Source organism: Xiphophorus hellerii, chromosome 8 (genome assembly GCF_003331165.1).
Source record: "Xiphophorus hellerii strain 12219 chromosome 8, Xiphophorus_hellerii-4.1, whole genome shotgun sequence".
Lineage (NCBI taxonomy): Eukaryota > Metazoa > Chordata > Actinopteri > Cyprinodontiformes > Poeciliidae > Xiphophorus > Xiphophorus hellerii.
Window position 1 is genome coordinate 13,774,585 of NC_045679.1, and position 11,387 is coordinate 13,785,971.

The 11,387-nt window shown below is 37.3% G+C and overlaps 1 protein-coding gene across 3 annotated transcripts in view; it reads left to right on the forward strand.

Annotated features, from left to right (window-relative positions):
• Positions 1-10,835, forward strand: part of nnt (nicotinamide nucleotide transhydrogenase) — a 31,497-nt gene extending 20,662 nt beyond the window's left edge. For 2 of the 3 annotated variants that reach the window (XM_032569593.1, XM_032569594.1), the window contains exons 17-22: positions 1,731-1,910; positions 2,168-2,327; positions 4,725-4,806; positions 6,974-7,092; positions 8,050-8,165; positions 8,848-8,997. In XM_032569593.1, coding sequence (XP_032425484.1) covers positions 1,731-1,910; positions 2,168-2,327; positions 4,725-4,806; positions 6,974-7,092; positions 8,050-8,165; positions 8,848-8,997 — 807 coding nt within the window. Of the gene's footprint in view, positions 1-1,730; positions 1,911-2,167; positions 2,328-4,724; positions 4,807-6,973; positions 7,093-8,049; positions 8,166-8,847 lie in introns of all 3 variants that reach the window. The other variant, XM_032569595.1, reaches the window with a different exon arrangement.
• The last annotated feature ends 552 nt before the right edge of the window (positions 10,836-11,387 follow it).

An 11,387-nucleotide genomic window follows, 5' to 3' on the forward strand; every position in this document is an offset into this window, starting at 1 on the left:
TGAATAATATTTTTAACCAAAAGTTTGGGTTATCAAATAAAAATAAAACGGCCTTAGGTTATGCATTAAAGCTTCTGGTATCTTTTACTCGAGTTTTATATTTTAATATAGATTATACTCATGCAAATCTGAACAGATTAGACATGAGATTAGACATAAATTCACAGTTGTGATTCACAAAAAATAGAAAAAAAACTTCCTTTTGCATGGGTTCTTGCTTAAACCAGCAGCTGGAGTTTCAGTGTCATTGCATCCAACAATTGGTTTGCTGATTATTGTCTCAGCTTCCTTAACTTGTGGATCTAATCAGTATTTCAAGAACAAGTACAGTTATGAATCATCCACTGTACGTTTGCAGAGGTTTTTAAAAATAGACCTTGCAGCTGGTCAGAAGGAACCATTTATGAAGTCTGAGCTGAAATAAATGAAACACTCAGTCTTGGATATCGTTGCTTCTTTGGTAACTACAGTTGGCCTCTCCTAAACAACAACTGTACAAATGATAAAGGAACAAAGAGCATCTGTACCTAATTGTGAAAAATGTTAGTTCTCCAGGTGGAGGTTTCTTTTTTTAAGCATATAAATCAAATAATAAATCACTAAACCAGCTGGTTTTATTATTATTTGCTTGTAATCTGTGGCTTTCAGAGTTATAGCGATATAAGATAATAGATAATTAGCCATCTTTTTATGTACCTGTTCAGTTATTTTCATCAAGTGTAAGGTTTTGTAAAAAAGACAAAAAAGTGGGATACCTAAAATTTATACCTAGATTTTACGACAGGGATGTCCCAATATGATTTTTCAATGGAGTCCAAGTTTGATATTACATTAAATGTAAGAAAATCACAACAATGTAGATGGTTGAAACTACACATTTACAGTGGAGTTAAAAGATGACACTATATTTCGTTTACATTGATATTGTGATTATTTCCGAAATAACATGCTCACCAGTGATGTTCAGACTTGACAGTCTTCTTTACAGAAACTTTATACTAACATTTAACCCTTTCATTCTCTGGGCCCTCACCTTTGCTTTCAAGATGAACAGAGAGAACAAAACTGAATGCACTTGTTGACTCTAGAAGTGGCCCACGAGCTCCATATTTGTTGTCCCCAAGCTGTGATTCTTTCACCATATCCAATGTAATAAAGCTCCTCATGCCAACACTTGGCAGGGTCTAAAAGTGTCACTGGAACATTAATGCATGAGCGGCATTAATGTCCATAAATTTTATTCTGTTTTTAAAGCGTTAGATTGGAAGAACATGGTGTGTTCTTCGTTGCAAAAGAAAGAGTTAAAATTGAAAATCAATAATTCAAAAACAGAGTAGAGAGGACAATTTTCATTTATTTACCCTTCAACTAGAACAAGACCTGCTTCCTTTGTTTTCCTTCCTTGTTTGTCTCCTTCCCTCTTCCTTCTTTCGTTTTTGTACCTCTAACTTATTTCCTCTCATCCTTTACTTTCTGTTTGCCCCCTGTTTGTTTTGCCCCTTATCATCTGTTTCTGCTTCTTTGCGCCTGTCCCTTTGTTCCTTACTCGCTTCCCCTTCTCATCTTGTTTGTTCTTCCCCTTCCACTCTTCGAGTCTGAAAGAATAAATGTTCTAATTAAATCATTTTATTAAAAATGTATAGGAATGTTGATATATAGGCATATTGTCACAAAAGTTATTGTCTTTTTCGCGTTTAATGAAACATCCTCATTTTCCTCCTGTCCTTCAGGGTGTAACTCTGACTGCGGCCATCGGAGGAGCGGACATGCCGGTGGTCATCACTGTACTCAACAGTTACTCAGGCTGGGCTCTGTGTGCTGAGGGCTTCCTGCTGAACAACAACCTGCTCACCATCGTCGGTGCTCTCATCGGCTCCTCTGGAGCCATTCTGTCTTACATTATGTGTGTGGTAAGTAATGTACAGTTTAAAAAATGTCATAGCTCTTAAGATTTAGCAAAAATGAGCTACATTGATGATTTTGTTTTGCTTGGCTGGACAAACTGTTAAATGTTGTTCCTTTCCTGTCCTGCAGGAGGGACTCTTTACCATTTTAAATGTGAAAACCTCTTTTGACTCCTTTTGATTTGCGTCTTTTCTGTACCTTCTTATTATAGTAAAAGGGGTTTTATTTGGGAGAAAAATGTAAATATTTCCTGCCTTCTTAGGCCATGAATCGTTCACTTGCTAACGTGATCCTTGGAGGTTATGGCACATCCTCCACCGGGACAGGAAAGCCCATGGAGATCACAGGGACACACACCGAGGTTAACGTGGAACAGACTGTCGACATGATTAAAGAGGCCCACAACATAATCATCACTCCAGGTAAAACACACAGAGGTCTGGTTCATGAGTGGAAAAATATGGCGCTTTGACTTTTCTCGTCACTTTTCTTTCCCGGCACGAGCAAAGTGCGTTCTGTTTGTTTAACCTCGTCTCAACCTATGTTGCATCACAGTTTTCTGGGGTAATTGACAAGTCCCAGCAGAGCGTACACAGAGACAAAAACACCCTCGCCTGATTTTCTGTGTGGTCGGCAGTAAATAAGACATTCTACAGTGGGGCGTATGTATGCAAGGTCAGAGGGAAATTAGATGAGATGAAGCTTTACAGGGTTTTGTTGACAACTATCATCCAAGCTGGCCTGTAGTTCATTTTTCGGGACTGATGCGTGGGGTCTGAACACAACTTTAGTTCCAGCTGCACATTTCTCTGTTTCACATGTTTCTCATATTTAAGGTGACGCAGAACGTGTCACAGTTTCAGCCTGCTGCGTGAATTATTGGGTGGCCCCAGACAACATTTGAATCCTTTCCTTAAGACTGTTGTGATGCTTTCTGGGTTGCCATGACCATGTGGGTACATGTAAACACAGACTTAAAAAGCACCTATTCTGCAAATTGGCCATTCCAGTCACAGAGCACAATACCAATTTTGCAAAAAAACTTCTGAGGAAATCACAGCAATTTACAAGAATTGCCAAATTACAGCACTCCCGTGGCCCAGTGAAAGAGAAGCGAGGCATCAAATGTAGGTCCAGATAGTCAGCTTTCCCTTCTGAGAGTATCGGGAAATTTCATTAAAACCTACAATCAGTAAGATGGACAAAAATGACATGTTCCAGCATGATTATTTTATATAATAATATGTACATATGTGTATGTGAAAGAACTTTCTTGAAACATTTGCATGTATTTAAAGACACCAACCTGGGTTTTACTATTACTCTAAATTGGAGTAGAAAGGTTTTAGTCCATCCTGAACTCATCAGTCTTCCCTTCAGGTCAATAATTAGTCATCCATCCATTCTAGTCAAGTCAAGTTTATTTATATAGCACATTTCAGCAGCAAGTCAGTTCACACTGCTTTACACTATAAAAACATATTTGATTTTGGTGATTTTGCCATCACCAAAACCACTAAGCAAATACTCATCAAATATGTTGACCAGTGTTCAAGTTACTATTAATCAAAGGCAACTCTCAACAGGTGGGTTTTTAGCATTGATTTAAAGGAACTCAGTGTTTCAGCAGTTTTGAAGTTTTCTGGAAGTTTGCTCCAGATTTGTGGTGTAGAAAAGTTAAAAGCTGCTTCTTCATGTTTGGTTCTGGGAACGCAGAGTTGACGAGAACCAGAAGACCTGAGTGGTCTGAAAGATTGATACAACAACAACGACAGATCTTTTATGTTTTTGGTGCTAAGCCGTCCAGTGATTTATAAACTAACAGAAATATTTTAATAAGTTTATTTGTTCTTTATTCTGGCATACTTCTATCCATTCGTGAACCCTTCTGTCCGTCTCTTTCCGTTCTTACTTACGGGCTGAAACAGAAAAACTGATTGTGAAGTCTATAAATTTTATTTAGAAGAAATAAGGAATTTTGATCAGAAAAACTGTGCTGGATTGTTTTTTTTAAGCTCTTATAATTCCCTGTTTCTTATAAACACGTCATCCCTCTGACATGTGTAGCACTACATTACAAATATGTAAAATACAACAAAATCGCAATTTGCGAAAGACTAATACGTGTTTGTGCCATGACACTGTCTAATAGTGTTGCATCATTATTTGGCGCCAGCTTTTAGTCACTGCCCTTGTTTCCATTAAGAGCGTTCTTCCTAATTGGAGCCGTCACAGTCACTTTGGCTGATTGACGTCTGTGGAAACAGTTAAGGCCCGGCTTGATAAACAGAAGTGTTTTCCTGGCTTTTGTCTGAACCATCACGGCATGGTCTGGAAGCATGTGTTTTCTTTTACGCAAGACAACTCATGTGAGAATATTGGCAATAAAACTCGCAAAAGAAATACTATGAAGGGGTGTAAAGTGAAAATCTTCGGATAGTTTAGCTGGAAGACAGACGACATAGTTTTGGTGAGATTTTTTGAGCCGTGTCTCGCTGTCTGTTGTGTTGTAACAGGATAGTTTCTGACTGCTTTAGACAAGGCTTGTAAACATCACTGAACTGCTTGGTGCAAGATAAAAATCTAAAATGTGGACTGTTTTTTTGACCTCTGGAAACATTTATTAACATCTTTAAATTGATATGTACACAAACAATTTTTTTTCCTACACAAACATTTGAAACCAGTTGTTTATTTTGTAGAGAGGTGAAGGGGAAGGGCTACTTCACTCAGGTCATCTTACCTTTAAACTGTCAAATTTGAATTCTTTTAATCAGGGTCGAAATCAACTCATGTTCCTGTTTTAAAATCTCTTTCAGGTTATGGACTTTGTGCTGCAAAGGCTCAGTATCCCATCGCCGAGCTGGTAAAGATGCTCGCAGAGGCTGGCAAGAAAGTCAGGTACATTTCTAATTGACTTTTGTTGAATCCTTTCAGTAATCAAAACAAATCTCTAGAGAGCTCTAGTATGTTGTATTCAAATAAAAGAGACAGTATAATGTTACATATTTATATTATCGGAACATTTAAATTTGTCTCTGTTGTCGGCTGAGTAAAGAGAAGAAAAAAAAACCAAGTCTTAAACATTTTGCTATGCTTCTCCTGACAAAATGCACCAAACCATGACTTTTAAGACTAAGTTATTTACCACACCATGATTTTTGTGTGCCGTTACACCACTGTTTGCTTACCAGCCAAACACAATGATATCACCATTAACACATTTTCTATTCGTAGTGTGGACAGGTGCCAAATTCTCCTGAGAGAAATAAATCTATTAGGCTTGCAAGCAAATGGAACCAGTAAAATATGATTGTATATGACTGCTCTGGCTTTAGACCTGATAAAACACCATGAGCAGCCCCCGACCCTGTGTCAAGATTCCAAGGCCATGACTTGTTAATAAGTTGCAAAATGTACTTTTCATCTAAAAAGGAGTCCGTGGACCACTCACTTTAACACAAGGACAATTGAAGCCTTTGCGGTGGCTCTTAAAGCACTTTTTATCCAGCCTTGTGAATCTCCCCTCAAACTCTCTTTAAGGGTTTTACTTCACAGTTTTCTCAAATCTGCAATCTCCCTGTTTGTTGTGCACATTGGAAGAATAAATGTTTTATTCTTCCAATTAACATTCCATTATTGTTTTTGTATAAATCACAACTTGTTTAAAAATGACCTCATGTAGCTTATCACTATGTGTCTTGACGGGTTTTTACATAATACCTGTCTTTACTGTGTTTATGTTTCTGCTTCTTAAAAGTATGTTTTTTGTTCATATGATGTGATAAACTGGATTTTGAGCTCCAAACAACAGTAAGCTATCATGATCAGTATTATAAATACTATAAACAATATAATGAGTTCAATTGTTTTTAGTATAATTATTGACATAAATACATTTTTCATTGATTTTGTAAATTATGGAGATGCGCCTGTGTGGCTTCTACAAGAAACTCACATTTGCAAAACTTTCCCTTTGGGGTTTAGTTTAGTTTTTTATTATTATTTCAGACATATTCTCATTCACAATTCAAATACCACAATATACATTTTTCACAACTATATGTTTGAAAAGGAGGCATTCAGAAATATAAACTTATTCCATCCTGCTTTAGAAAGAAGTGTTTATAACTTATAGTCAATAAAGAACCACAGAAGACAAATGCATGGGCAGATGGATGAACGTAGATTACAATGATATAATAGTTCTCATTTTTTACTGGTAGGTAATAAAGGATTTGTGCTGTTTCCATCTGGCTGATAAGAAAATGGGATTGCATGTAGAGACCAGTGTATGTTTGTAAAGAAGGAAATGCTAACGAGGGACAGAAAAGGTACAGCGGAACCTCGTCTAATTTTCCTGCCTCTGCCGTTTGATCCTGGCCGTGGCAGCTGCTGCTGCTTAGAGCATTTGTGCCTGATTAGAGGAAAGTGGGTGGTCAGAGGGAAAAAAAGTAGAAAACATTCAGGTTTTTTCTTCTGTTTTGTCTTCTTACTCTGTTTCCTAATTTATCCCTTTATTCCCAACAGCCTGTGTAATCGTTTGTGTCTTTCTTATGTCTTAAGCAATCTGCCTTTCTGTTGTTGTTCGTTAGATGCAGCAATACAACACAAAATGCTGATTCTTCTAAGATCAAAGCTCCACTTTCTTTTTCCTTAATCCTCATCTATAACATATGCAGATCAGCTTGTTTGCTAGAAACAAGAGTTCTTTTAAACTCTGCTTGAACGGTGAAAGGAACAAGCAGCCTTCTACTAATTACCTAAACTGATTACATGTCATGGTCAATTGAGTTTGAGAGCTGTGCACAAGTTACAAACAAAGGGAGTTCACTAATCAGATGATGTTTGCACTGAGAGTTGGATGTGATCTGATTGTTATTGCTCATATCTCTCAGATTAATTTGTCAACAAACTCTTTAGATTTATTCTGAATCCTCCTCTTCTCGATTCGGTTTATTTTTATTCCTCCTTGGCAACCTCCGACATCTCTTCTGTCCAGTCAGAATTGTTTTTGTAAAGTAAAGTTTTTGTGCAAAGTGAGCACCTGAGGTGTGTTTTCCTTCAGGTTCGGTATTCACCCTGTCGCCGGCCGTATGCCCGGTCAGCTCAACGTGCTGCTGGCTGAAGCAGGTGTCCCATATGACATTGTCCTGGAAATGGAAGAAATCAATGAGGACTTCCCTGGTGAGTCCAGCTTTTCATTTTCTTCCGCAGTTTTGTTACAATTACTCTTCAACTCATGGTGGTATTTTGCAGACAAAAGTAATTAAACTATAGAAATGAATACAAAAGTGTGGAATTGACTGTTACTGATAAAATGGAAAGTCTGATGCTTTCATTTGAATTTGTAAACTATGGTTCATTTAGTTAAGAAATTTTATATAATGTAATTGTCCCTTTTTTTCTTACATCTTCTTTCTTTATTTCAAGCTATATTCTAACTTTATTTTGCTTTTTGCGGTATTACACCTATATTTTCATGCTTATTTATTTGATTCTTCTGTTATTCCTTTGCCCTCCTGTTTCATGCCTCTATCCTAACCTTTACTTTCCCCATCTCTCTCTCCTGTGTTCCTTGATTCCTTTCTAATGTTTCTTCTTCCTCTCCTTCTCTTCCTTTCTTATCTTTTTCATTCCTTCTTTGTGTCCTTTCTTTCCTGTGTCTTTTTGTGAGTCTGTCCTACTTACAGTCTTTCCTTGATTTCTCTTTCTTTGTGCCCTATTTTTCCCTTTTTGAGTCTTCTTTTGGTACTTCAATTTTTTTTATCCTTTGTACTTTAAGGTTAACTCAAAAGGCTGGGATTGAAAAAAAATCTGAACGCTGTAACAAATGCTGAACAAATGTGTTTAAATGCCCCGAATTATCTTTTAAGTTTGCGTCACACACTTTTAAAAAAATGGATTCAGTGGGCCCACTTTCTCAACTGTGCCTAATCAGATACATGTGACGTTAGTACTCATCAACTCTGCTCGAAAAGTATGTAAATTGTCTATTATTTTCTGCTGTTTTATGACAACTCGATTCAACACTAAAAGACATATACAGTAAATTAAAAAAACAAGCTGTACTGCAGATGTGAAACACGTGTTTTTCACACCAAGGTGGTTCTTAAACCTGTGATTTGTTCCGTGTGAAAACAGAAACTGACCTGGTTCTGGTGATCGGTGCCAACGATACAGTGAACTCGGCCGCCCAAGAAGACCCCAACTCCATCATCGCTGGCATGCCCGTGCTGGAGGTCTGGAAGGCGAAGCAGGTGAGACATCTGGCGTAGGCGGGATAAGATCTGTCTCAAACCCCAGAGAGATGATGACAACTGGGAGATTTTACAGCAGAGCCGTGTCCATCTGCTGGCCTACATTCAGATTGTTATGAGTGCAGGTGCAGAGCCATGCTGATCCTATTAGAGTTTGTCCTTGTGAAATGACAACATTCAGAGCATCACAATGGTGTTACAACAGTTGTGTGAATTTATTTTTTTCCATTGAAAGGGACATATTACGCAAAATTCACATTTTGCACAGATTTTTACTTCCATTTGGATTCCTGCTGCTTCTAAAAACAGCCTAACTGTTTAAGAAAAACACCCAGCTGTTTTTTGGCAATAAGTTGACGTTTTTTTGGGTCTAGAAATTAAGCCGTTTCAAAAACCTTTTGGATTGTCACAAACCAGGCAGGCAACCCCCCTCACACAGCAACCGGAGCGTAGCAGACTAAAATCTTATCTAAGAATCTTATCATTACATTTGTACAAAAAAATTTAATGAACATGTTTTGTATAGCCAATAGACCTGACCCAACCTGTTTAAGGTAGCATAATAGATCATCTTTAATATTCTCTCTGGAGAAATCAAAGAAAATAAAAGTTTTTGCCTCCAATTTTTTTCGAAAGCTTTCTTCCTTCATGATCGATGATCATTTTTTTTGTGTTGTTGCAGGTTATCGTGATGAAACGATCTCTGGGCGTTGGTTACGCAGCGGTGGATAACCCCATCTTCTACAAACCTAACACTTCGATGTTGCTCGGCGACGCCAAGAAGACGTGTGACGCCCTGCAGGCCAAGGTCCGGGAGTCTCAGAACCAGTAACGTGACCCCCTCCCCCCCCCCCCAGTTCAGAGACACCTCCACCTGAGAGCACAAACAGGAAAAGATTTAAAAATTCATCTTTGTACAGCTGTAACTTCACCAACTGAGATGAGCAGTTTTTGGGATCCCCTTCATGTTATCTAAAAATGAAGGAATGTTGTCTTGTGCAGCAGTGGGATCTATATAATAGATACTGTATATTTATTTTTAACTGATGTAACGGGACATCTTTTATTTCTAGATCATGAGGAAAGGCTGCATTGTAATCAGGAGTTCAACTTTAGACACATTTATTGATGAAAAATAAATAAAATCAGGATCATAGATGCATTAAAGTGTTAGATATTTTCAGTTTCACTTGTAAGATGTCTTAGGACATAGTTAATAAGTAAAGAAAAAAAATTGGACTGAAAAGGTGAGGGATGCACCAATAGGTTCTTATTTGCTGTAGAGTTTTATTTTTCCTTCCCTCTATATTCTTTTTTGTTTTTGTAATTTGGTCATCCCCTCCATTGATCTACCTATAAAACATAATAGTGAGAACATGTGAGAAAGTTTTTTACTTGGTCTAATAATTTTCAAAAGCATCTGCTTAAAGTATTTGCTCATTTTCTTTTTATTGGCTCCAACCTAAGATCAGGACAAATTTATTTAAAAATATCCCTCCTCTGATCGTAGGAGACAGGCGTTGAGCTTTTAGCGTGATCCCACAGCTTTGCTGAAACATCCTGCTCTTACAAACACTCTCATCGCTCAGATTAGCTGAAAGGATTTTGTTATGTTTTCCATCATGGTGCGTTCAATCATGCTGCCAGGTTCAGATATTACAGTAGATGTTTTTTTTGTTGTTTTTTTTTTGTTTAAGTGAATGTGACTTATCCACTCCAGAGTGCGTCCTCATTACTGCTCCACAGGGAAATGAAGGATCACAGTTTATAAGTAGGACCATTTGTTAATCTGTTGTATCTGAATCTAAACAACAGTGCGCTTTGTGGAATTGTTGCTACGCCACGAACTGTTTGTCTTCTTCATTTTAATTTGACTTTAGACATCTGCTTAATCATGTGCCAATTCAATCTGGATAGTTTCACAGATGCAGACACATCATTTGGCTTCTGTGTAACCACTCAAGTATTTCGTTAAACAAAGACTAAATCTCTTTGATATTATTTTATTGTAGTCATTTAATTAGAGTGTATATTGTTCAATTTATCTACTTCAAACACTTAAGAACAACTGTTGGATAATGATTCATCCTGGGACCTCATGCTTTTCCATGACAAATATCCTACCTCTCTATAAAACGACCAACTCCTCTGTAGGACAACGATTTGTGTCACTTTCACATGATCGGACCCAAGTTATTTTCCAGTCACTTTGCTCAGCATGCAAGCTCTAATACTTCCAAATAATCCAGGACCAATATGTTTTTTTTCTATTATATTTTCAGACCTCAACAGTTTGTTGCTATAGTTTATTCTTTTTGTGCATCTGAATTGAGAGGTGGCCCTGTTACGTCAAGAAGTGCAAGCAAGTAGGCTTTCTTAAAATTAAAACATGTAGATTGTTGCCATTCTTGAACAAATTATGTAAGGAAGGATGGTTAAATCCGGTATTTTCTAAGTGTCCCCGCTTTCAACTTAGGCTTTTTGTTCTGCTTGAGGGGTTGTATTTTTGTAAGAAGGCATCTTGTTTGTGCAGAGCAACATTGGGATTTGGAAGAGATATGTTTCAATGCACCATCTTAAGAGGATGAAATGTACTGTGAAACTGTTTTTTTCCCTCTTTTGTTTGTCATTGAACATTTTCTTCCCTAATAAAGCTGTATTTACACTAGATGTCACCTGAAGGTATCGTTTCTTTCTTCAACTTCCCTTTAAACGTGTAAAGGTGTACTTCAGTTTCTCAACAGTTAAGTTGCTGTGCAAGACTCCCTATGATGACTTTGTTTTTACCACAGTTTTGGGGTTTATGGCTATAAAGCTGTTTTTTCGTAGGACAACTGAGATGTCAAATTTTTGCAGCAAATGCCTGGATTAATGGCAGTTCTTGTTCTTCTGATGTATTGTTTTGTAATCTAACTTTAAAGATCTCGGCAACGTTATCCTTGATCCATCTTGGTGGTCTTCATGATGCTATCTGCTCACAAATTTTCAACAAACGTATTAAGCCTTCACAGAACAGAATAGGATTAAACCACTCAGGTGGACTTTATTTTCAAATTAGGTGACTTCTGAATGCATTTTATTGCACCAAGTTTTGTTTAGAGAAAAGGGACTGTATACAAAGATGTGGCAAACTTTTCAAGTTTTTATTTTTGAAATGCATAAAAAGCATGCATCCATTTTCTTCTACTTTATTCACGAAACCAGGTTTTGCGTTAGTTGTAA